General features: G+C 29.2%; 1 protein-coding gene across 2 annotated transcripts in view; it reads left to right on the plus strand.

Annotated features, from left to right (window-relative positions):
- LOC113554503 (paired mesoderm homeobox protein 2B-like) overlaps positions 1-16431 on the plus strand; it is a 43739-nt gene extending 27308 nt beyond the window's left edge. The window contains exons 3-5 of one of the 2 annotated variants that reach the window (XR_003405270.1): positions 5934-6156; positions 13232-15456; positions 15754-16431. Coding sequence is in view for 1 of the 2 variants with exons in the window: in XM_026958384.1 (XP_026814185.1) it covers positions 5934-6156; positions 13232-13644 (636 nt within the window). In the remaining variant the exon portion in view is untranslated. Of the gene's footprint in view, positions 1-5933; positions 6157-13231; positions 15705-15753 lie in introns of those variants that run through there. The other variant, XM_026958384.1, reaches the window with a different exon arrangement.
- The last annotated feature ends 10653 nt before the right edge of the window (positions 16432-27084 follow it).

Raw genomic sequence — 27084 nt, forward strand, 5'->3', positions numbered from 1 at the left:
TTACAATATTACTAAATAGATGAACATATTATTTCTATACACCGTATTACACGATGAAATAATGAGTAATTATATAAAACAAAATATACGATTACTCTTAACGCGCTAAATGCAGATGGATATTCGAAATAAAATCAATACAAGTACCATTGTATCTAAAATCTCCTCGGGGAAAATTATTAAGAATTAACGAGTTTAAGTATTTGACGAATGAGAGATAAATTTGAAAACTTCCAACGTGTACCAATGTCCAACGTTTTATACACAATATTATATAATATATATATACATTCCCTATAGGTCTAGGTGGTATACCTACTGCAATATTTATATTAATTTTGAAAAATTCACGTCAATCATCCGGCTTGCTGTTGTTTATTATCTACCTAGTACCTACATGTTTGTATTATATTACATGTTCGGTTACTTGTATATAAGCAACCGCTTAAAATGAAATCGTTGCTCGCATAGGAGTATTATAGTAGACGTGTTCCCGCTGTGAATATTTTAAGTGTATACGGCAGTATATATATCATTATTGTGTATTTTTATATATAATATATTTATATTATATTATACTGTATGGCTCATATACATATATATAAATACAATACAATATTATATGCTGTAGCGTGGATAAAATGCAGACTTGTGATCAGTGGTGGATCCAAAGGAGGGGTAAAAGGCTAAATACCCCCCTTGAGCTTATGATATTTAAATTTTATAAACTTATAAAAGTATAAAAATGTTGTTATTGATACCAGTTTGTAAGAATAAATTCTAAATGGTGAATATTATAATAAGTAAATAATATAAGTAATTAATGTTTATATTAATAAGTATGTTATTAAGTAGATATGAATAGTATCTGGTGGATATATTTTAATTACCCCCCCCCCTTGATGAATTTCTGGATCCGCCCCTGCTTGTGATGGTTTCCCGAGCAATGACCGTCTATATGGAACCTCCCTTGAGAATTTACGAGTGTATTTTTGGTAGGACGTGAATAAAACGGGTGGGGGAACTAAGGCGACCGATTGGGCACGTCACGATTACTTTCCACAACAGAATATAATAAATATATATATATATATATATATATATTTACCTTTTCGCGTCGCCATTGCCACGCGAAAACAACTGTGACCGGACAGAAGATTTGTTTACGCATTTTATTATATCGGGTTTTGTTGGTTTTTTGGCAAATTGAAAATACAAAAAACCTCACAAATCCCTCGAGCGTTAAACATATGTTGATTCCTATATATATGTCACTGCTTGCCATCATCGGCCGACAATGACGTACTTTAAACTTCCTAAAAAAAGTAAAACCGCATAATCTTATTATTTATTACCTTAGAATTTCATGGAATATTATACTTTTAATAACCGCAATCTCGGTCTTACATCCTATATTTGTATCAACGCGCATTGGTTACTTAGAAAACTTTAATGTACCTTTCTTAAACTTTAGGCTTTGTGCCAATTTATAAAGGTATACAAACACGTATCATAAATCCTTGGTTAAATTATTCATTTTCTAAAACTTGTAGTTGCCAAAATCAAAATTGAATTCGAACGTAATGCTGTCTTCGGCCCAGTGCCAATTAAATTTATCCCATAAAAAGTAATATTCCGTTTTTTATAACAGGCAAATGTCTATAAGTACTATAATTTTAAAAATATATTATGTTTAACACTACACTGCTAAATTTTTTTGTATTTAAAAAAAATTAAATTTCTTAATAAGAATTTAATACTGAGTTTGGGTTAATTACACGTCTAGTGAATATGGCTTGAAACTTGAATCAACTTAATTAAAATAGTATGTATATAATGTATATATTTAAGGTAGGATTAATCATTAAGCCTTATTAAAATATTTTTAATTTTTATAAACCAAATATCAATGAAATGGTATCAATAAATTATTAAAAAAAAAAAAAAATCAAATTAACAAAGTAATTATGATTAATAATTAATTTTTATGTACTTAAATTACCTTTTTTTATATTAACACATTAATTATATATAATTACTGCTGTATTTTTGGGCCATCGCCCCTTGTATATGTTAATTATGTTAAATTACTGTATTATTGTTGTGTGCTGTACTAAATCAAGAATTTTTATTCCGTAAATTAATAAACAAATAAACAAATTATACAACAAATTACTATATTTTTTTTTTTTACAATATTGAATATTATAATAAATATAATATTTTTCATGGCATACTTGAAAAAAAAAAAAGGTAATTCTTAGCACGTAGCGTTCAATTGCCACCCCGCCTGCTATAAGTACTTGTATTTATATATAACTAGGCGCGATCTATATCATATACATTTATTAATTCGTAAACACTTGTTTTTATCTGTCTTTTGTTTGGATGCGATACACAATACGAAATCGAATGATTTAGCAGGTTTACATCAGGGTTGGACGAGTTTTGAAATAGTAAAAAACATGCCCATCGTATACTTTATTAATGTAGCAACAATGATGCGAGAACCACGGGGGACCGGCTTATATTATTATAAATCTATTGATATTCGTTTGAACAATGGAAAAACACCATGTTAAACACTGTTGGATGATACATTCGGCGATGATGACACACCAAAAAGAGACACTATACATCAGTGCATTGTACAATATATTATATAAATATACACACGCAAAACGGGATGTTATTTATTTATATTCAATTAACTTCAGACGGGATTTCGAGCGCGGGTAACTCTCATGAATACAACCCTGGCGCATTCATAGAAACTACAGTGATATAGCACAAGAGAAAGAGAGAGAGAGGGTGAGAGAAAGAGAGACACGGTCAATTAATCGCACCGAAAAACCCGGCAAAGGTCTATACGGTACATTGGCCACCGGACGTAAAGTAGCGAATGATCACATCTGTTGAGTTATACGACGTACATCACCATGAACGCGTTGGAGGAAATATTAACAAATACGACGTGTTCGTTTAAAATAAGTAGGTACTGTTCACATAATATGCTACTGTCGTCAATCATACATCACGAATATGAGACGGTACATTATTATATTACGTAGAATTATTTATTATATTTATAATATTTATTATTCAATTAAAAATTGCATTACATAAATTATTATTAATTATATCATCGCATCCATTTGATGAAATTGTCCATTCTATGAAAATGTATCCAGTTCATGAAATGGAAACCGTTTTTTTCCACTTAGTGAAATAATTAAAAATGTCATAAAGTGGATATGTTTTCACGAAATGGATTCTAAAATTTCATACCATGTAATTTTTTCCATCAAATGGCCATCCACTTGGTAAAACAAAATAATATAATATATAATATAATCAATGACAGGATTGAAATAATATATAAACCATATATTATTATTATCAATATTGTATTTTAATTATATTATATAAATACTATAATTAACTAAAAATTAAATTTATTAACTATATAATTTTTACAATGTATATTTAAATTATATATAGATAATATTAATGTTATCATTATAGTATGATAAACAGTACTTTTTGACTAAAACTCCCTTTTTAGTTTTGGTTAATACCACAGGTATGCGCAAAACTTAGTGGTAGGTGTTGCTGAAAATTATTTATTTATATGTTTGAGAATTAAGCTTTCAGAAAAGAGCATTCACATATAATAATAGTAGCACTTTTTCTTCAATCTTGAAATTATATTTGACTGATACAAAAACTTAATTTATTTTTTACAATACGTCAATACGTATTATGCTTGGTGTAAAGTTTAAAAACAAATATAGTCATAAGAACATATTTTCTAAAAGTTATGATATAAATAATAACCTGATTAAATATTTTAAATAATATTATAAGAAATTTCATTTAATATATGATGTTATATTGTAAATAATAACTTTTAACAGTACTAACTATATTTAGTAAGCAACAATAAAAACTGTGAGTGAAGAGTGAAGACTGTAATAATTATTCGCAGCCCACAGATGTTGCTATAGCATTCCCTGAATACCTGTAAGCACTCTGTGGTTAATACATTTTTTTGTTAAAATTTACATTGAGATATTTCATCATTTATAATTATAACTATAAGAATTTATTAAACTATATACCTACACATCATTTTATATCATAATTGTTTGAAAAAACTGTAATATGTAATTTCATTCGAAAGGTAATGAAAACTTAGATAAAAATAAATGACAATATACTATGATTTAAATTACTAATATCTATTTATTTTTGAAATTTAGCAAATTAATTCTAAAATATTTAAAAATGCAATAATATCTCGTTTGAATGTAATTTACTAATTTATATGGAAAATATAACGAACTACGACAAAAAATAACATTTGCAGCTATAAAACAGAATTTTAAACGATAGACTTATAGATTATAGTAGTATAATTTAATAATTAAAAACAATAAACAACGTATATTTAGGTCAAATCCCATTAGGCCTTTTATACAACTTTAAAATACTTAATTTTAAATTAAATGTCTAAAAATTTTTAATTTATCAGGGTATACAATTATTATATAGTCTTTTTTGGACAACTGAAATGTAATATATAATTAAGAATATTTAACTCTGGTATGAAAAAAAAAAAGAAAAAAAAATTATATAAATACTCGACTTTATGGTTAGTGTATAAATATATATATACAGTATAATATGTACCTTCATAATTATTTAAACAAATTTACTACATATAGAATGAATGATAATAATCATGTGAGAAGGGTGCAGGTTAAGAGGGGTAGAAATTTTTAAAAAAAAGTAAAAAGACAAGTAAATATACACGTAGCCGTCGGCCTTTGCACGTGCGTTTATTTAAAAGGCCGATGCCGCCTCCATCAACGAATCAAAGGTCCTGCGTGCGCGCGTGTTTAAACGGAACCGAACTTTATTGAATTGAAGAGGTGGAAAGTAAACATCACGTTTACATTTAAACATACACACACACATATATATATATTATATCTAATGTCGAACTACTTTATATATATATATATATATATATAGTAAAAGCAGTAGGTTTTTGTGATGCAAGGCCGAACAACACTAAGAGTAAAGTGTGGTGGTGTATACACAAGATGCAGAGAAGGCAATGGAAAAACAAAAAAAAAGGGGGAAAAACGAGAGAAAAAACAATATATACCCGCGCATCTCTGCGAGTGTAGGACGTACACTCTCTTTGCACAACGGCAGCAGCAACAGCAGTCATAAGTATACACAAGACCCACGGACTTTTGCACGAAGTTTATCCGCCAAGGGGTTTTTGCGCTGTTTGTTTAGGACAAAAAGATAACCTTTTAAAAACGGACCGAATACTAGCGGCAGCGCTCCCGTTGATTAACAGTAGGTGAAGAGTGGTGCGGTTGTTGGTGATAGAGGTAAATAGAGACGGACTTTTACTGACGCTATTCTGCCATATGCAATATATTATACATACATAATACATGTGACTATGTATACTATATACACAATGTTTATACGTACTATATATGAATGTTTAAAGACACTCAACTTTATATAGATGTTATTGTGTTATTATTTTAAAAAGCTTAAAATAAGCCTCAAGGATCCTTAACAAGAACAAGTAACGATACATGAAAATAACCTATATAATATAAGCCATATATTCTAAAATACATACATATATATTATTATATATCAACAGATTTGGTTTAAAATTATGAAATATGGTCTGTATGATCGGAATTCACTATAATTATGTAAAAGTAATATGTATCATATAAGTACATAACCAAAATATATTAACAATTAATTGTAAGCCACAACCATAATCAATTATAATGGCATGTCATAGTACCTATACTATGTTACCAAATATATAAAATATAGATTTACAATTTGACAGTTGGTGATCGTGAAACTAATCAAACTTATTTTTACAGGTGTGGTTTCAAAATCGCCGGGCAAAATTCCGAAAACAAGAAAGGCTAGCCCAGCAAAAGTCGTCGCAATCCAGCAGCAGTAGCACGGTAGATGCGACCAGCATAAAAACCGAGCCGAAACAATGCGGTCAATCTAAAGACGGGAAGCCTGGCACACCGTCCACGCCTGGTAGCATATCTTCTAACAACGGTTCTACCGACATGAAATCAGTCAATGGATCAGGTAAAATTTATAAACAGATGATACATTTTAGCGTGAATATATAAATATACATAGCACAAATGTCGCCAGTATAAACTATACAAAATATCAACGCCAACTTAATACGTATATGCACACGGTATAATAGGTTGTGATTTATATAAAAGCATGCGCGATAATATGTAATACATTGCTTATTTATGTAACCATATTTGAATACAACAAATATAATATTATATAGATTTACAGTGATGTAGGTAGTTCTTAGTTTAACGGGGATAACAGAAAGAGTCGAAAAATGCAAATTTTTTTAAGGTGTCCTCCCCTCCATTTGAACAAATTAAACATTTTATAAAATAATACTAGGCGTTTTACGATTTCTTACTTAACGTATAATTATTATGTAGTATATAGTGCTCGATAGTTGGCTAAATTATTTGGGTCATATCACTCATATATCTAACTATGAACCGAAGGTTTGTACTTTGTAGAGTCGGAACATCGTGTCCTCATAGATATTTCCTTATATATTATATATTGAAGTAGAGTTTACGTACTAAGAATAAAAGAATTCAATGTTAGATAGAAGAAAGGAAAAATAAAAATACTTGTAAATATTAGCCTATTTGAAATGTTTGAATAGATGGTAAAATGATATTTAAATTAAATATAAATATACTTCGAATCAAACTTCGAACGGAGTATGGACTGGATATCGATTTCACATAATTAAAATCAGGCACTATCGTAATCTTATGTATAGATGTATTTAGAATAACGTGTCACAAAAATCTGACTTTTACAATTTATGGAAATATAATTATTCAATATAAAATGATTGAATATTCCTGATATGTTCTGTATTTAGGACATCAGCTCATATCATAAAAAGTTGTATACTCTACAATATGAAAGAGTTCGAAAAAAACTAACAAAAATGAAGTAATAGAATGCGTGTTTATAATAATAAATAATATAATATTAACATACGACGGTAGTATTTATTAGACTTGAATTTTTAAAATAAGTATACAACATATTTAATACATTACATAATATACATTATACATATTATATTAAAATATATACTTATTATTAATATAATATGTTATACGCATTAAACTTACATATGTATAGATACAGTATACTCGCAGTATAGTTTCGGGATTTCGGTAAGAAGTTTTTTAGGTAAGCAAACAAATTTAACTATAACATAATATAATGTGTACCACATGTGTTTTAAAATGTATTTAGAATCGAATGTGTGCAGTCAGGTGGCAAATATACTACATTTTTCAATCGGCTACTGGTTGCGCGCAGGCGGAACTTAAGCCGAAATGTATATATATTATATATATAGGAATATCGGGGGTAACGGACGGAACGCAGCAACAGGGTTATGACAAATGGACATGGTTGTGGTAGAAGATTGGAAACGTACAAAATGATGTTTATAATATATCATTATTCTACGATATTTTCGCGGTATCGCTGTAGCAGTAGACGGGCGGTGGGACGATAGAGCCGCAGACGCGAATAGAGTGGAAAAAAATCGTTTCTCGAGGGTTTGGGTCTGACTACTCCAACGCAGATGACTGATTATTTTCGTGGGACCGACGGGATAAATCTGAAAAGTAGTATATAAAGACGTCGGGTGCACGGGGAGCGAGTACGTCGGCAAATGGGGCAATGGTGTGGGGCGGTGGGCAATAGCGGGATGAGAGACGGTATGGTATATAAATCCAAAAAAGAAAGGCGAGCCGATCACACAAACATATATATATACAAAAACACGGATAAAGTCTGCGCCGACCGACCTCGCCGGAGCCTCCACCCGTCCAGACTTCTTCGCTCGCGAACCCCTTACCCCTTGAGGCCACACCCACACGCGAATCTTACACGCGCACACAACCACACCACACGCTTAAACATTACACGGTACGGCTGCTGTTGCGGCAAAATTCGCCCTCTTCCGCCTTTGCCCGCCCGACCCGCGCGTCGCGTTCGCATTAAAACGAACGATCGGCGTGGCGCGCGTGCAGTGCCGGAGAGACGCGTACTACAGCCCCGTGACGTTTAATCTAGAAAATTGCTGTTGGTTACGTCGTTCGTTTCCATTAGTGTCAGACGACCCGTAGGACACATATGTACTGTACACACACACACGCACACACATACACACATATACATATATATATACCCGAGTAGTACGCTCGAGACAGCAAGTGAGAGAGATGACGCTACAGATCGTTTGGAGAAGAGGAGCGCAGACGATAATTTGTGTTGGTCGGCGGAGATGGAAGGGGGTGGGGGTGAAAGAAAGAAAAATTGTTACGAAGAAGGAAAGAAGGGTGTTGGAGAGTAAAAACTGTGAATGTGTGTGTTTTTGTTTGGCCGGTGCCACGGCGGCGGTCGTCGATGATCCACTTTGACAGCGAACAACAATCCAGCGGCGGTGTAGCAACGGTGATTAAAAGTTAACTAAGATAATAGATTTTTCTCCCCGAATATCACGGACGGGCGCGATTAATCCTATACACACCACCCCTCGCAAGCCGAACGTTTTAAATCACGCTCGCGCGCCCCGTGAAATGGTTCTATACATTTAATCGCCGCTCGGCGGGCGAGGTGCGCTGAAGCTATACAGCAGTGCCTATGAGTGCGCGTTAATAAATCACTACGCGTCTACGCAGCGTGTAAGTCGTTGTGTTCGAGCCATAGACCGACCAAAACGCTGACGAACAGGTTTGCGAAAGTTTTTGTTGAACAAACAAAATCTAAGTGCAATGTATATATGTATATCAGTTGTACTATTTGTATAGTCGACGAGTATACAAGCCCTCCCTCGCTAAGGCCGCGTTTATTTTACGTAATTATTCTAATATTTTATAATATTGATTATATGGATTCAATATTATGTGCTAGACATTATTTAGATATATTTTTCAACAATAGTATTTTATATAATACAAAATACAAATCCCTCATAAATATAATATAACATTACAATTGGTTATCATATTATTATGAATATTTTTTGAAAATATACATTCGCCCTCTCAAAAAAATACTAGGATCTCCAACTGGCATTACATTATTATATTTTATAATACGTATTATTTAGTATTTCCAAAGGATCAGTACTGCAATTTAATATTTAAACAAGCAATCTTTGATCCGGACAAATGACATGTTGTTATATAAATATTGTATTACAGACCAACGACTGCTGCAGTGGCAACCTAGAGCGTTATACTTCGAACGTGAAACAATTTTCATTAAATATTGATACAATATAAAAGAAAATATTGTATAATTATTTTAAAATAATAATTGATATATAATAATAAAAAAAAGTCTCAATTAAATACCTATAGGTGGGTTAAGGGTAAAGTTATGGTGTCCATAACTTATGCTTTAGTAGTTGTGGCCTTGTGGGCTATTCTAGACCTCGCATATTATTATACTTCAAAATTAGCCAAAAAATCTTTACAAGAGTAAATGTTTTGTATTTTTTTTTTATAAAGACACTAAAATAAGTATGTTAAAATTCCAAAATTCCCTGGAACTGAAAGATAAAAATGTTCAAAAATAAACACTACAAAATGCATCCAAAAGTATGGTTTCTATATAACTGAATAATCTATTGAATATGAATAATCAATAAATACTTACACGGTTAAATCCGATTTATCAATATTTTATATTGATATTGTCAATTTCCATGTTGGTAACTACGGCAACGAAATGAAAGTATACCCATATGGCCATATTATTATTGCTTTTGGTATATTTAACGAAATTCTTATTATTATTTGTAAGTCAACCGCTTCTCAATATAACCCTTTTTAAAGAAATCTATAAATAGTAATATCAATAAACAAATTACCTTGACACGTCTATATGGCCCGGAACACGATCCATGGAAAACGGGTTCCGGGTAAGCTTCAAATGCTATGTATATCGTATGGTCGGAACGTCTTCTATCAGTTGTCACACTGAATAACCATTTAATATAATATTACTTAAAAGGACGCCATACGCCCTCTCTATTTAAGAAGGTTAGTGTAGGCAATTTAAATGAAATTTTAAGAAGAATTAAAATAGTTTATCTAAATTAATGTCTTTAAATATTAATTCAAAGTAATCTAAAAGTGGTTTCATGTCTGTACCAATAATGGTTATTGCATAATCATGAGATTAAATAAAAAAAAAAACTTGTTCGTGTGAAACAGACGGAAAACTGTCTCTCACATAAAACTGACTGACAGAAAATTCAAAATATTATGTCATAAATTATTATTTATTACAATAAAGATGACTGTATGCCATTCACTGGACCACTGCGGTCGTAATCGCAGTTTATACCGCGGTCGATCTGTACGGGACAGACGGGCTTATAACCTCACTGGATAATATTCTTGAATATTATAATAGAAGTTTAGAACCGTGGTCAGAGACCGCTTGCGTTTAACCTTTACCGCAAGTGCGTATATTATTACTCGTAATCTATATATCTCGTATATCGTATATCGACTATAATTATTATATTACATTATAAAATTAATGTTTGTAAATAATATGAAAAATAATAATAATCATATTCGTTTTATCAATACGAATATGTAAGGTACCTTTATGGTTTACTGGTTTAGTGGCATTTTACACTTCATTGTGTTGTCATTGCCGTGCACTGCAGAATTACGCGCCTGGTGGCTGGTGGCGACGCATATATTTTTTATTTAGTTTAAATGTCTAGAAAAGAAAAATCCACAGCCTACTTATTCCCCTAATTATGGCATGGGAAAAAGGTGTGTGAGGTAAAAATATGTTAGACGTGAGTACTCGTGTATCGTTCGGTAATAGTATGATAGAAAACAGTCAAATGTAGTTTAGTATATTAAATTTATCCCTTGGTCACTGATGAATACAAAATAAGGGAATACGAGAGGATTTCATTATTCGATTCGACAAGACACTACATTTTACTGAGTACAATTATTTAACGCAGGTATATAATTATATTAAAATAAAATGTAAACAATATAATATTTTACTTTACTGATGACGTGATAGCAATAAACGGTCTAGTGTCATTGAGGCCTGACTGCTTCGTGTTACTCTGTTACAAATCAAAACATTATTATTATTGTAAATTTAATTAAATAATGAAAAATAGTTTGGTGTAATAGGATTGTGGGACTCCGTAGTGATAATACAGAACAAACATAAGATAACATAAACGTAATAATATATTATATGTGCATCAAAATAAAAGATAAATAAAAAGCGTTAGACACAAACAAAAGTCCTTGGTTTAAATCCAAAATTTAATTATGATGGTGCCAGAAAAATATATCACCTTTAGTCTCATTAATTTGTTAAATAATATTATATATAGGATACTGTGTATCTGTAAGTATTATATGGAGTATAGGACAAAGGAGACTTATTTATATTAAAAGTGGGTTTCAAATGTTGATAAAATCATCTGCAAACTGTTATAAAAATATAAACTTATATACCTAACTATTAATTTTATGTTTGACCGTTTGACGAAGTATTCTTAGCAATACCTATATTTGTTCATCTTATTATATTAATTCGTCAGAGTTTTTTTTTCTCTATAATTTAACGCACCGCTGAAAAGTAAATCAATAGTTTTATTATTCAACTCAATTTAATAATAGTAATAAGTTACGTTATTATTGGTGTGGTATAAAAACGATGAAATATATTTTACACATTGCACGGCCAAATAAAGTCATCACATCATGTTTTAATCGAAAAAGTCGAGTGCATATATGTGTATATTTTTTATACGAGCGCGTTTTTATCAAAATTAAAAATTCAAAAAGTTTCATTGGCTTGTTATAACAAAAAACATTGTAATTTATGTTTTATAAATTGTACGCTTTCATGATTTTTATCGGACGGCTATATAGCTTGTAGCAATGTAGCTACATAATGTGCATATTGTATACAACATAGGTGAGGTCGCCCTTTTTGCGAGGCTAAACTTTTTTTAAATACTTAATATGCTGTATATTTCATGTTTAATATATATATTACATTATTATATTATATTTCATTTACATTGTAGTATTTATTTTATATATGATTTAAAGTTATTTCTCTATTTAATAATTCATTTTATATGAATATTTGCACGTAACATGACACGGGAAAAATTTTAATCATTTTATGATACTCGAAAAAAAATACTATAGTTATTATAAATTAAAGAGTAGGTATGCAATACGCATAATTGATTATTAAAAAGATTAATACAAATTTAACTAAAATAATATTTATACAAATATTTTTTTTTTTAAATCTTAAGTATGCTATTTTAATTTATATTTATTGTTCTATTCTTGTATAGGCGCCATGTAGTTCATCTACGAACATAGTATTTAATAATTTATTACAATAATAGTTATTACGCACGCGACAAGATCCATATTGTACTATTATAGAATTATGAAATATGTATACACTTTAAACAGAACAATTTACAATTAATTTGTAGCATGATACTTTTGATTTCCGTAAAATTAAGTTTAACGATGCATTAAATTATTGTGTATGCATTTATGCATATTGTACATAATTTATAATACAGAGTATTCAACATTTTATATTACTCCATTTTACTATCTTAGTATTTTACTAACTAATAGGTATCTGTACAGATTATGGAAGTTTTAGAAAGTTTTAGCTGAATGCATTCTGTGGGTGTTAGTGATTCAATTGTTATAATTAAAGGGATAATTATAGTGACTTATATCTCTCCAGGAAGTTTGATATTAATATGCTATATCGCTACAATATCTATCGGAGGGTTGGGTGATACGATATTAATTTCATTAGAGGTGAATTGGGTATATCGTATATGCGTTGTCTGATGATATATTATCTTATGCCATACCTGAATAATAGAAATAGGGCGCGCTATTCTAAAGATTGTTTGCACTTTGCGGTAGCAATATCTACCTACCTACCTATTATCTATAACTTATAAGTTATTCATTTTTAAATAACCAATAACCATATTTTGCTTTTCTATAGAAATATTTTTGTTTTTGTTTTGCAGCGATAAAAATGTCTGAGCAATCGGAAGGGGTGAACAACAACAAATGGCTGTTGGGCCAGGGCCAGAACTACACGCAGCTCCACCACCAGCTTCAGCAACAGTGTGGTGGTGGAAGTGGTGGTGGTGGCAGTGGGGGCGGTGGTGGCGGTGGTGGTGGAGGAAACGGGTCACCAGGAAACAATTCACCGGCTCACAAGATGAACGGCGGCGGCGGCGGCGGCGGTACGCACAATCACAATCACCATCATCATCACCACTCGCCAACGTCGCATCACCAACAGTTCGCCCACCACCCGTTCAGTTTATTGGGCGCCGCTGGACCGGCTAGCTACCTGCTCGGCTCCGACTCGCTCAAGGTCACCGGTGGCGGTGCGGGCGGCGGACCGGCCGGGTCCAATCACGTCTTGTTCTGAACTACGCTGCAATGAACCGCGGGCAAACTTGGTCACTATATTAAAATAATAATATTAGGCATATTAAACCATGACAATTATACGAGTGACGGTACACATCAGAATATTATTTCGCCACAATAATAGCTGGTACCTATAATACACGTCGTACACGATTATCGACGATCGCATTTCACCGTTTTGTACATATTAATATTATTATAAAATATATATATATATATATATAATATACGAAAAAAATTATATATTGTAAACAGTGTTGTTAATAGGTAATAATATAAGAAAAATATTGTCTTTCGCGTTGTGAGGATAAACCATAAAGTATATATCGTAACTTTTCTTTTATTTCAATTTTTTTTTTGTTTTATGTATATTTTAATTTTCTTTCGTCAAATATAATAATAATTCAAGTAGGTATAAATGGTATAATATGCGATTCGGTATAAATAATTTTAAATACCAAATACATAACAATAAATAGCGGGAAAGGATGCGATATCATATCAATGTAAATCGTTAAAAGCCGTGTGGTTGGGTGCGCATAAGAATATAGTTATATAATCGTGGCCATCACCGCAAAAAATGACGAGGCTACAGTTGCTGCACTAAGATGGGTCCAGGAGGGTGTTTTATTGCTCCCTCTCGATTTCAAATTTTCATATCCATACCTGCCTGATGTAGCCGAAAAGTCATTACGTGTTTACTATATAAAGCGGTTTTGCCGGGCTTATAATTTTGTTCCATATTATCACGCATATAGTGTGTAATATTCAAAAATAATAACGACCTTAATAATATTATGATATAATGTATTGTATGATCACAGCACCAAGTGCTTATATAAACACGTTTATAATAATTGTAGTCAGAACTATTTTCAGTTGGTCTTGTACAGCGCGACAACGATTTACAATAAATCTGTATCTATATATATATATATGCTATAATATGTAATGTATAATATATTACATAGACACGGGGCGGGTATACTATGGTGGTCCACCCCAAAAAAGTATATGCCTAAACACGCCTCTCAAATTTCCTGTTATATATATTTATGTGTATGTATATGTGCGTGTGTGTATGTGTGTGTGTGTGTGTGTGTGTTTCGATCTGTTTAGAAGAAAACTAAGCACATCAAAGTACACTTCAGTGGCCGATATACGTCACCCATGCAATGTTTTGAGGGGTTAATCGTTCGAGTGTATATACAATATAATACATAACTGCAGTATCATCTTCTCGGCCGCTCTCTGCAGTGTCACGTAAAGCGAGGGAGAAAAGGTAAAAAAAAAGGCAATTGCCTCAAATGGACAATTTTTTGGGTGCATCGACTAACAGAGAAGGTGTTGTTTACTATTTATTATTTATTAAAGTAAAAAACTTCATCATACGCGTAAAAAAATTTGTTATAAGACTTCTATAGAACACCATTATTGTCCGTTGCATTTATCCACTGTAGTAGAATAATAGTGTTGTTGCCAAATCGTAGCAAGAGTATTCATAGGTTTGTTGGATATTTTTGGAATTCTTCTTTTTCTTTTTTTACTCATCTTTTTATTAATACCCAATATCATACGGGTACAACGAACTGCTATCGTGTCGTCATATAATAATAATAAATATTATTATTATTATACGACAGGATTAGGAAACATCTAAAAATACGTACAAAGTAGCCGTATATACTACGCGATAAAGGTATCCAAACAGATAGTTTTTAGCGGAACAGCTACTGTGGTGGGCGACAATCTTTCATCATTCATCAGCGGTGGTGTTGAACGATAATGCTTTTATCAGGCTCGGATTAAGGTATAAGCAGTATAGGCTGCTATTATCCACAATGTTTTATTTTTATAAAATAATAATATTATAAATATAATATTATAAAATCATATTTAAAAAAAATGGTCGTAATTATTGTATCGTATTATTGTATGATATCATTGCATCCATACCTAAAATCATGTTGTTATCGTACTTGGCAATTTGGCATAGTGTCATTCAATTAAAATTTTTTATGTCATTTGAATCATAGAATATTTAAATTTATTATAATATATCTATGTTAATTAATACAATTAATTTATATGGTTTTACTTTTTATAGGTATGTGAAACGTAAACGAAAATAGTTGAAAATATTATTTTATTATTTATCAAGACGAATAATTTTGGGCTTATATTTATTGTTTTGAAATGTAAAAACTTGTACAATAAATGTATACTCACAAATAACATGTTAAAAAACATTAATATTATTTTAAATGCTATAATAAATTATAAGGACAACAAATTATTCATAAATCACAGCCTACAACCACCAAATCCGGGCCTGAATTTTTCTTATTATAATGACCAGCGTCATATTACCACAAATATAGGCGTATCATATTATAACATAAAGTGTATGTAACTACCGTGGGGTGGAAACTCGGAGTGAAGAACACGATTGATTGGAAAACGAATATGTTTAGGAAAATGCTAGGCAGTAATGAATACACATGATATTACACGTTTAAAACTTCAACCCGTAATATGCGAAAAAATAATAACCGATCATAAAATATTATTATATACAATTATTCAAATAAACGAGACTAATAATTAATCACTAATATAATTATCCCATACAGGCCATACAGGTAAAAATTAAAACTAATTAACTTTATCGTATCTCCTCGTCATTACAACGCTAATATTATCGTAGTAGTTGTAACAATTTTTTTTTTTTATTAACAATTTTTCTTAGGTAAAATAATTAATAATATAGTGATATTATATTATATCGAACGCATAGTATATAATATATAATAATAATTATTATTATTATTATTGTAATTTCTATTCGTCCGGAAAATAGAAAATAATTTTGACGAATAAATAAATATATAAATATGTTTAATATATGAGTATATAGGTAATAATATTATAACGTGTATTATGTTAATTACATTTTTTATTTTGTGTTTACTTTTGCAGGATTATTGTAAATATAATAAATATAAAATTATATAATATGTATTGATAATAAATTTGTGAACCAAATAATGTACAATAAAAAAAAAAATTATTATTGAAAATTGTTGTGGTTTTTTATTAATATATCATGTATACCATTATATGCTAATGTAATAATATTAACTTTTTTTTATACAAATAAACCTAACCTATACGTGAATACAGCATCTTTCTTATGTCATTGTTTGTATAATATACATTTTTAAATTAAATTAACTGTTGTTTTACAAGAGACCACCACTACAACGAAAACACGTCGCTATGATTTATAGTTTTTATTAGTCCGCCTAACTTGAGAAGAAAAAACTACTGGGTATACGTATAATGTGTATATTTTTTTATTTCAACGATACAACTTAAAGAATCTACTGAAGTATGCCCGTTGGAATTTACAAAGAAGCTGTTTCACATACATCACATCTGGTCCGCCCATTTACTATTTTTGAAAATTTTCTTCACCAATATTAAATATGTAATTTATATGAGTTAATATAAAAATTTTCAGAATTTGTATACGATCTTAGTATTCCAATTATCGTAGATATAATAATAGGTGTTAAGATGATGTGATTTTAGCCCAACCCATGATAACAAAGTATATATTTTTAAATTTTAACTACACCATAATTTAGTACAAAATGTATATGAATTTGTTCGACTGTTTTTAACATTTTTACGATCACCGTTTAGTGGCTATTGTAGTAACTTAAAAACATATCTTGTTAGATAAAACTTTAATTTTCAAATACTGGTAATTATTTGTATTAAAATTAAATACATTATGAAATTGACAATGTTATCAATATAAGAATGATACATTTTATTTTTTATTCAATTTTTAAATAATATTTTAGTGACATCTGACAGTCATAGTAACAGTAGAAATAAATGTTAATCTCATTTAAATGTTTTTCATTAATCATTATGGTAGTATACTTACTTTACTGTACAATACCTATACATTGATACAATTTTAGAATTATTTTTTAAATTATAGTCATTTTGAACTATATTTCGTTATAATATTATAATACCATCAATAACATATATCCATAATTATTTTTGTATTCAAAAAGAAAATTTCAAAATTGGCACACAAACAATTTATGTGGAAATAAACTATCCTCAATGAAAAAAAATAAACCTAACGATTCTTCTTACACCACTGCTTAAAACCATGTATGACAAATTATAAGTTCTGAATTAAATAATCGTATGTAGCATGTTCAACAATTATCTGCATGTATTTGTTTACAAAGGATACAACAAAAAAAAAAGAAAAACTTGAATTGACCAATATTACATCTCCAGATAGTATCGCTCAAAACTAATATACTCATATACTCGTTAATTTAGACGATAATGGTGGTTAGCTAGATATTTATTCAAATTTAATTTGTAAACTTATAATATCTTAGTTAAAAAAAACTTATACGCTATTGTGATTCTACTGATGAGTTGAATAGTAATGACAATTTTACAAGTAAAAATTTGTAATTGCATTTTCTGCTGATGAATGGAAGACATTATAACCTCAAAGAAGATTACTTTTAGAAAAAAATTTACCTAATCAGCCTTTTAAATCATAATATGAAGTCTTGCCTTACAGCATATATATATTGTGTATTTAAAATAATGAAAAAAATATCAAATGAAAACTGTTCAATGTAAGTAATGTTTATTAATGTTTAGTATTTTGTTCAGAATTATCGGTAATACTTATTATATTATTATTTGGATAATTAATATTAATGTTATAGAAAACTCACATGAAAAAAAAAACAATTATTCTAAATATGTTTTTTTGCTTAACCTATTATTTATGCTGAAATACATAAACGTTAGTACGTATACTAATTATGACGGTCACGTAAATTTAAAAAAAGGCCTTAATAATATTATAAAAAAATTATTTACTAAAGAATGACAATTGAAAAAATGAAAAAACTGACAAATTCAATTACTCGAGTTGTGTATGGTTTTAAGGAATAAGTGACAAACATTTTTTAAGTAAACATAGTAGGCGCCGAACAAGGATCGTACAAATTCGTAAAATTGACGTACAATACTATAAACTATAACACTGAAACATGAATTTTTAGTTATCGTGATTGGCACAAAACAGAAGTCGATAGATTCATACAAATCGTATACTAAATAATGACATAGGAATGTGCTGATGTGGACCTAAGCCATCATATCCTTTTTAAATTTATAATGTGTAATAAAATAATTATAATAATTGTTATCCATTATGGATAAGAATAACTGTAAGGCTTAAAACCATTTCTAAAATTATTGGTAATCTGCTCCGTTAGGAGCCGAAAATTTTTAGAACCGGTTACCTGTTTTCTTCTTTTTCTTCGTTTACCAGTAACCGATTACCCAACACCACAATAAAAAGTGGTAGCCAGTTACCAATTTTTAACGATTTCCAAAAAATTTAAATAACCATTTATCAATTTTAAACGATTTAAATATCGCTTTTCACATTATATATTTTTATCAAATATGAATTATTTATAACGATGTGTTTACACTTTATATAAAATGAGTTATACTCAAGGCCGTACCTCAAAGCCCTCTCTCCAATTTTTTTCATGTTATATTATGTGGTAGTAAAATTATAATCTATACAATATTATAATAAAATTAGAAAACAATTTTTTTGATTAAAACCCCTCCCGAAATTAATTTCCAATTAAGGCCTTGGTTATACAATCTAAATATCTAAAATATCTAATAAGAAAAATGAAAATCTATCATTCTAATCTTTTTCGGTTTTATCTCGTCTTCTTTGGTATAACTTAGGTTTAGAACTTCATATTTTACACTACTTAGCAATTAGCTCTTTTACATTTTTAAAAATGATAATAATTATTATTTATTAGATTATTAAACTAATTCTTCAATATGAGATATTCAATATTTATGCATCATCACCACTATAAAAAGTTTTTACTTATAAATATATTATTTTTTTTTCATAATCAATTCATATTTCATAACTTAACAGTATGTAATACTTACCATTAATCATTAATAGCAATTAATTGCTTTTTATAATAATATATATATAATATAATGGTAGCATTAATTTCCAAATATTTTTAGACTTTTTATACAAATGGCCAAATAAGGGAATACCGGTTATATAAAATAATTAGTTCAGATATAAATTTATGATTTTTAATTTAAAATATAAAATTTTATAATATAGGTACAATATATTTTATAATTAACGTAAACGGTATTTATAGTATTACGGCATTACCCGTGTGGCATGTACGTATTTTCTTTATAATTATATCATAAATCCATTATTTCAATATTACTAACGACTAGAATATTTTTCTACTAAATAAAGTACAAACACTAAATTAAACTAAAATAAAAATAAATAATTGGTAATTGGAACAAAAATTGTTTTCCTTGTTGTACTGGTTACCGGGTATCGTTAAAAGAACGATTTTCAGAAATGTTGATAAATGGTTTTTGGTATACGACTTTATAAACTTTTGTTAATCGATTACCCGCGATATCCGCTATCCAAACCTCGAATAAATATTACATAACCGGTTAAGGGTTTTTAAAATTTACGGCTTTAAGCTCTGAGAATAAGTTACAATTATTGAATAGGAAAAAAATATATAACGATAAGATATTACACACACACACACACACACACACACACACACACACACACACACACACACACACACACACAACATTAGATATAAAGAGCCCAGTTTTTAGTCACGATCACATACGTGTTATTATATTGTCTTTTTGTCAAGACGTTCAAAGGCAAGCGTAAAAGACTACGTAGATTGTGTTATGCAGAGAGACGTAATCGTAAAAATTAGTTGTAAACGATTGTCATAATAATTTAAAATACGTGTGTTGACGTATATTAAAAAGTTAAATAAAATGAACATTGGTGATCCAGAGAAAAAGGTCTAATTTTTTAAAAATACAAATCGGTTACCTCATCTATACCTCAGACGCTGATCACGGTTTCAACAGGGAAGTCGCTACAAGGATCGGAGAGGTAATATTACCAATTTATAATATAATAATATATAATTTATTTAATTTCGAGTGTTTTCAATCATTACAAATAAGTAGTGCTCACCTAGCGGCTCTTACCGCGTTTACCGTCCCTCCCCCACATGAGGTATAAAAAAATAAGAATAAGAAATACAAAAAATAATACGAGTACATAAATAAATAAATATAAAAAATATGTTTTATCATTAAAAAAGAAACGAATTTATACCTAAGTTTTCTTTTTTTTTACTTAAAATTAATATAATTATATCTTTACAAACTATGTTATTCTTAAAATAATATATTAAGTTTTTTTTTCTCTTATTTATAGTACAATTTTAAAATGTATAACCAATATTATATAAAAATTAACTATTAAGTAAATAAATAAGTGTTAATATGATACATTGTTATTATACATAATTAAATTGTGTTAAAAAAAAGTATATTTTTGTTTTGAAATCGTCGAAAATAGATGGGCGCAGAAACCCTTTAAATTGTTTTTCTACGTAAATCGTGTCAAGGATTTGGCAGCTTCTTTGTAAATTCCAACGGGCATATGCAGCGCAGTCCTAAAGTTTTATCGTTGAAATAAAAAATATACATATAATACGTATACGCAGTAATTTTTTTTCTTTGCAGCAAGAGAAGAAAGACTATAAATCATTGCGACGTGTTGTCGCGGTGTTCTCTTATTGTAAAACAACAGTTAATTTAATTTAAAATAAATAACGAGAAAAGAAAGCTGCTATTTTCACGTATAGGTTAGGTTTATTCGTATAAAAAAAAAAGTTGATGATGTTAAATTAGCTATATAAATTAGTATTTATGAAATATTGATAAAAAAAACCACTATGCTTTTCAATAATAATTTTTTTCTTATTGTACGTTTTTTTGATTCGCAAATTTACTATCAATATACATTGCATAATTTTATACTTATTATATTTATAATAATACTGCAAAATTTAATACAAAATAAAAAATGCAATAAATATAACTAAAACTTAATTCCTACACATATAAAAAACAAAATATATTCCACACGTCTGGAAATCATATAACTACAAGCATAAAAAAATACAGACATGGCTATCTATATTAAAAAGTATTTCTTAAATAAGTAATATACTTAAAAATATTTTTTTTGTCTAGGTATATAGAATCTATGTTATAGATTATTATATGTTTTTATATTTTCTAGTTAAATTATTCATATGTTATTTTAACTCCCTACCACCACCACAAAAGTATAAAGGTAAAATAAGATAGATATTTCTATGTTTCAATGTAAATATTATATAATAATATCACAATAAAAATAAAATGTGCGAGTAATAACAAGTACGCGCGGATGAAGTGAAACTTCTTTCAGTCATAGTCATGCAACTGATATTAGGTGTGTATTGGAATAAAAAAAAAATAATACACTTTACAATTTTATTTTCAACAGAACTGTATTTTTTAATTACAAAATAGCTCCTAAACGGTTGGATCGATTTGTATGAATTTTCGATCGTGACGGCCCGACCATACCCGACCGCCGTTTTTTTTGTACCCTCTGTAAAAAAGTTTCACTTTAATAAAAAAATTTAAAAAATAGAATAAAATATTTACGTTATAATAGTACAACGTACTATACCATACTATTACTAAACTATACGTTATTTATATACTCATATATTAACCATATTTATTATATATATATATATATATATATATATTTATTCATATAAATTATTTTTTATTTTCCGGACAAATAGAAATTACAGGTAAGTTTATAATAATTAAACTATAAAATTATATTTATCTCTATAATTTCTAGAGTAGCTAATAGTATTGAATTACAGACTGAAGCTCAAAATTTATAAGTAGATCTTAAAGTGAATAAAAAAATATGCTGGTGGCTGCAAGCAGGTTGAAAAATCAAAAGAAGTTGACTAAAAACCCAGTGGTAATGTGCCTATACTGGAAGATTCATTATACAAGGGGATTTTTAAAACATGCTTACCCCCATTTTTATGCTTAAATTATATACACATATATATTCAAATTCTGATTTTTTACATAGTTTCAAGTTATTAAAAAACAACGTTTTTATTAAAAAAAATATTTAAAAAAATATAATATAATAATAATATTAATATATATTAATTAATTTATTATATTAATATAATAATGTTTAAAAACATAATTTTTTAATAAAAACGTTTTTTTTAACAACTTGAAACTATGTAAAAATCAGAATTAAATAAAAAAAAAAATAGAGAAGTTTAAAGAAATAGATAACTGATCGTCATCATCATTTTCATTAAACTCCTCGCCTTCTTCTTTCAAAAACTCCTCGTAGTCGTCCGAATCGTCGAAGTGGAATTCAAACAACTCATGCAACTCTCGTACTTCCTTTTTGACTTTACAATACATCATTTTTTCTTCGGGATATGTCCACTGATCACGTTCATTCATCCGGAATCGTGCTTCATATTCATTCACTCCAGGAAACAATTGAAATAATCTTTGCGTTCAACAGATAGCCATATTGAATATAGCAATTTCTATATCTAAATAATCAAAATTTCACTCGATTATCTTTTTTTTGCTCAACCATTTAGCCACTCCAAAATGGTGAAAACCTTCAAACCGTTCTTTTTTCTGTGCTACGATCCCAAGCGCAACAATCGCTTCGACAAGCACACAAAGGTTTAGCCTATTTTTTGCTTCCTCTTTCAACTCCAAATAAGACTAATTTTTCGGTGGGTTTTCACTGGCCCTCATTACCATGAACTTCGTCATAAGATCCAATTCATGATGAACATTTCCAGAATATATGACGCATTTATGAAAAGCGTGTACTGAAAGCTTGGTTGAACCCCTATCTCTTTGTATTTAAGTCCTATTTCGTAATACACTTCCGCAATTAAAACCCTTAGTTTACTATCGGGTTCACTCGACGCTTTTAGCAATTTTAGAGCGTAATATAATGTCTTCAGCGCCTTCTCTGACTCTTGACGGATAGCGGTTTTTTTTTAGTATATAACTTAGATGCAGACATGCCAACGTCCACACGCTGTATGGCTCTTTAACAAACTGTTCATATTTTCCAACTTTCATTTCAATATGATGGAAATATCAATTTATTAGGGCCTTGGCAATGGTTCTTGCCTTCTCAAGGTACTCCATAGCAATTTTCGTAGATCCATTGCAGCAATAAAATACGCCGCCCGCGTACCAGAACACAGCAGATTCTGGCCTATTGTGTCGCTGTCATCGTTACCGTTCTGGGTTTTACTGTCAAATGCAAGAGCACCAAGCATAATCACTTCGGCCACCCATAACCAATTATACTCCGGTAAAATAAACCATTGATTCATCATGTCTTTTATGCTAGGTTTTGTCCTGTACCGGTTGACTATGAATGCGACCTGAAGCATATCAACCGGCGATTCAATGAACTTCGATAAATCGTGTAGATTTGATAGTAGTGAAGATTCTGATATGATAGAGGGACCACATTTGTACTTTTTGTATTTTTTCTGTCGTCTATCGTCCAGGTAGAAGATTAAATTTATAAAATTGAAATACGTATCGTAATCCAACAGCTCAATGTAAAATTTATCAGCCAGTGAAATCCATTGTACGCGATCATTTCTTATCTTCTGGATATTGAATTATGTGTTTTTTAATGTGTCATTTGAATCTATTTTTTTAATTCTCGTTAGATATTCATATTTCGGTTTACCTTGTTGTTGTTTCTCAATCCTATTTTTTTCCCGGTACCGGCTCTTAACATGTTTGTATAATGAATTATTGTTACGCTTAGGGCGCACAAGTCCTACTAGTTTTTGATTTATAATTAACTTTAAATTAAATATATCTTTATGATATTTTAAAAGTAAATGTTATATTAGTTTAATATTGTTTATTTTTTATTAATGGTTGCCACGCTACATTCAAATTATGATGAGACTAAATGTGGTGAATATATTTTGCTTCACAGTAGAAGAAATTTTCTCATTCAAGTTACTGTCAAGACGCACTTAGACAATCATATTTTTTTTTATAAGATGATAATTACTTACTATAATTTATATTTTTATTGTATTAAAAATATAACACCCTTGAAAAAGTAATGTTAAATAGATCTACTGATTAAACAATAAAACTAATGTATATAATTATAATATTCAAATTTATAAATTTTGTTTACTCTGATCCTAATTATAAAAAATAATAAGTAACTAATAGTTTATTCATAACTATAATGGTATTTTTGGAATTATTTGACGATTTATCATATATTTTGTTTTAATTCAAAGCATTTTGATAAAATTGCAATTTATTGTCTTATCTATCTTTCATATTGTTCAGATAATCCCGTATTCGACTGTATATGCAAAATAGGATGAATACTATAATCCATTCATCGAGAGAATGTAATTCACGCTATGACTGGAGCTGAATAGTGGAGATTCGTTAATAGGGAATGGGTGAACGGCGCGTTATGATGAATGGGGAACCACAATCTCTCAGCGAACCGCATGTGGCGCAATTATCGGGAGTGTTGAGTGTGCAATTCACAGAGGCCCTCGGTTTTAAGGGGCCCCTAGAATTTAGATTAAAAATTTCATGTACGATATTCCTACTATAATCTGTAATATACACATATTATATTATTTGTTTTAATATAATAAATAATTATGTCTTCAATATTTTGAATTTAGAGAATAATTCTAATTACTAGTACCTATGTGAGAAACCAGTTGAGTGTATCGTAATGCAGGTAATACACTAATATACAGTATAGGTACCGGAATGCGAGTATGAGTATACATACGAACGTACACGTGAAAAGCTAAAATGTAATAAATAAAAATATTGAACACTGCAGTACCTATTTTGCCTATACTAAACGCCGGCAACAATATTTATGCACATGATATTAGTATGTAAAACAATATATTATATTTTGTACCTATTAATAGTTTTTATTTGTTATACACATCATTTTTATTAGTATCACCTAGAAATTTATGATGTCGTTACTAACGACACAGTCATTTTCATTTTATATCAATAATATCTATTATAATACTTGTATCTATACAACAATATTGTAATCAATAATTAATAAATAAATACAATAAAATTAATAAAAATTTAAAATTGTAACCCTCATGTTTATATTTTGTCCTGTACCGATTGACTATGAATGTAATCTGAAGTATGGTAATCGATGATTTGCTGAACTTCAATAAATATTCTCTGGTGAGCAAAGGGATCACTCATTAAGAAAATCGCCAAAAACGAGGAAGTGGGGAAAAGACCAAGAGGCAGAGATGGTACGATGTAGTTGAGAGAGATTTGAAGAAAACCAACCCATTACTGGTTATGAAAGAAGCGTTGGATAAATTGAGGTGGAAGAGAGTGTAGAAAGTGTAGTCCTAAACGGATTTTTATAAACTTTAGAAGAAGAATAAATCTTATCAGCTAAAATACATTATTCCAAAAAAGAAATGTATACTTTTATACCAATAAATGTCATTATCAATCAATATACTTATATTGTATTAATAATGAATACTTGTCTTACAGTTAATTTTTTTTTTTTTTGAAAATTATATACGAATTTTATAATTCTTTTATCTGTTTTAAGCTATTATAAGTAATTAAGCTCCTTATTTATTTAATTCAATTATAACATTCACATAACTTTTAAACACAACACATTTTTACTGTGTATAACGTCGTTATAAACGTTCTTTCGATATTTTATGTTGTTTGCGAAATAGAATTTTAAAGTTATGAATAATTCGAAAATGCATTCGAATCAATGATTGAGTAGAATTTTGTAAAAAACAAAAAAAAATTACCAAACAAATAAAAAACAAAATATAAAACATTAAAAATAATTATGATACGTGATACAAAATATAGTTAATTTATAAAAGTATTTAGAATATATTTCCTAACGTTATTCAAAAATTGGAATATAAGTAACTTATTATACCGTATTATTTGTTAACCTATTATGTATACAGCTATATTTTGTTATAAGTTGATAATTACTAACTATAAATTATAACTATGAGTATATGACTACAAATATATGTAAATTTGTTTCAATTATATTCGTTATTTTTGGGTTAGTGGGGAATATTATTAATATTTTTAATATTCTCAATCAATCGACCAAAAAAGTATAATCGTTCGGTAGCCTTAAAATCGATTATCAAAAAATATGTGGAACTTACAATATTGCTCTATGCCTACATAAATAATGACTGGTGACAATTTCCACATTTTTCAACTATCGTGATATTCATATTAAACGTGATTTGTTTAAAAACTAATTTATTACGTACCTAGGTAA

The sequence above is a fragment of the Rhopalosiphum maidis genome, chromosome 2, assembly GCF_003676215.2.
Source record: "Rhopalosiphum maidis isolate BTI-1 chromosome 2, ASM367621v3, whole genome shotgun sequence".
NCBI classification, from domain to species: Eukaryota; Metazoa; Arthropoda; class Insecta; order Hemiptera; family Aphididae; genus Rhopalosiphum; species Rhopalosiphum maidis.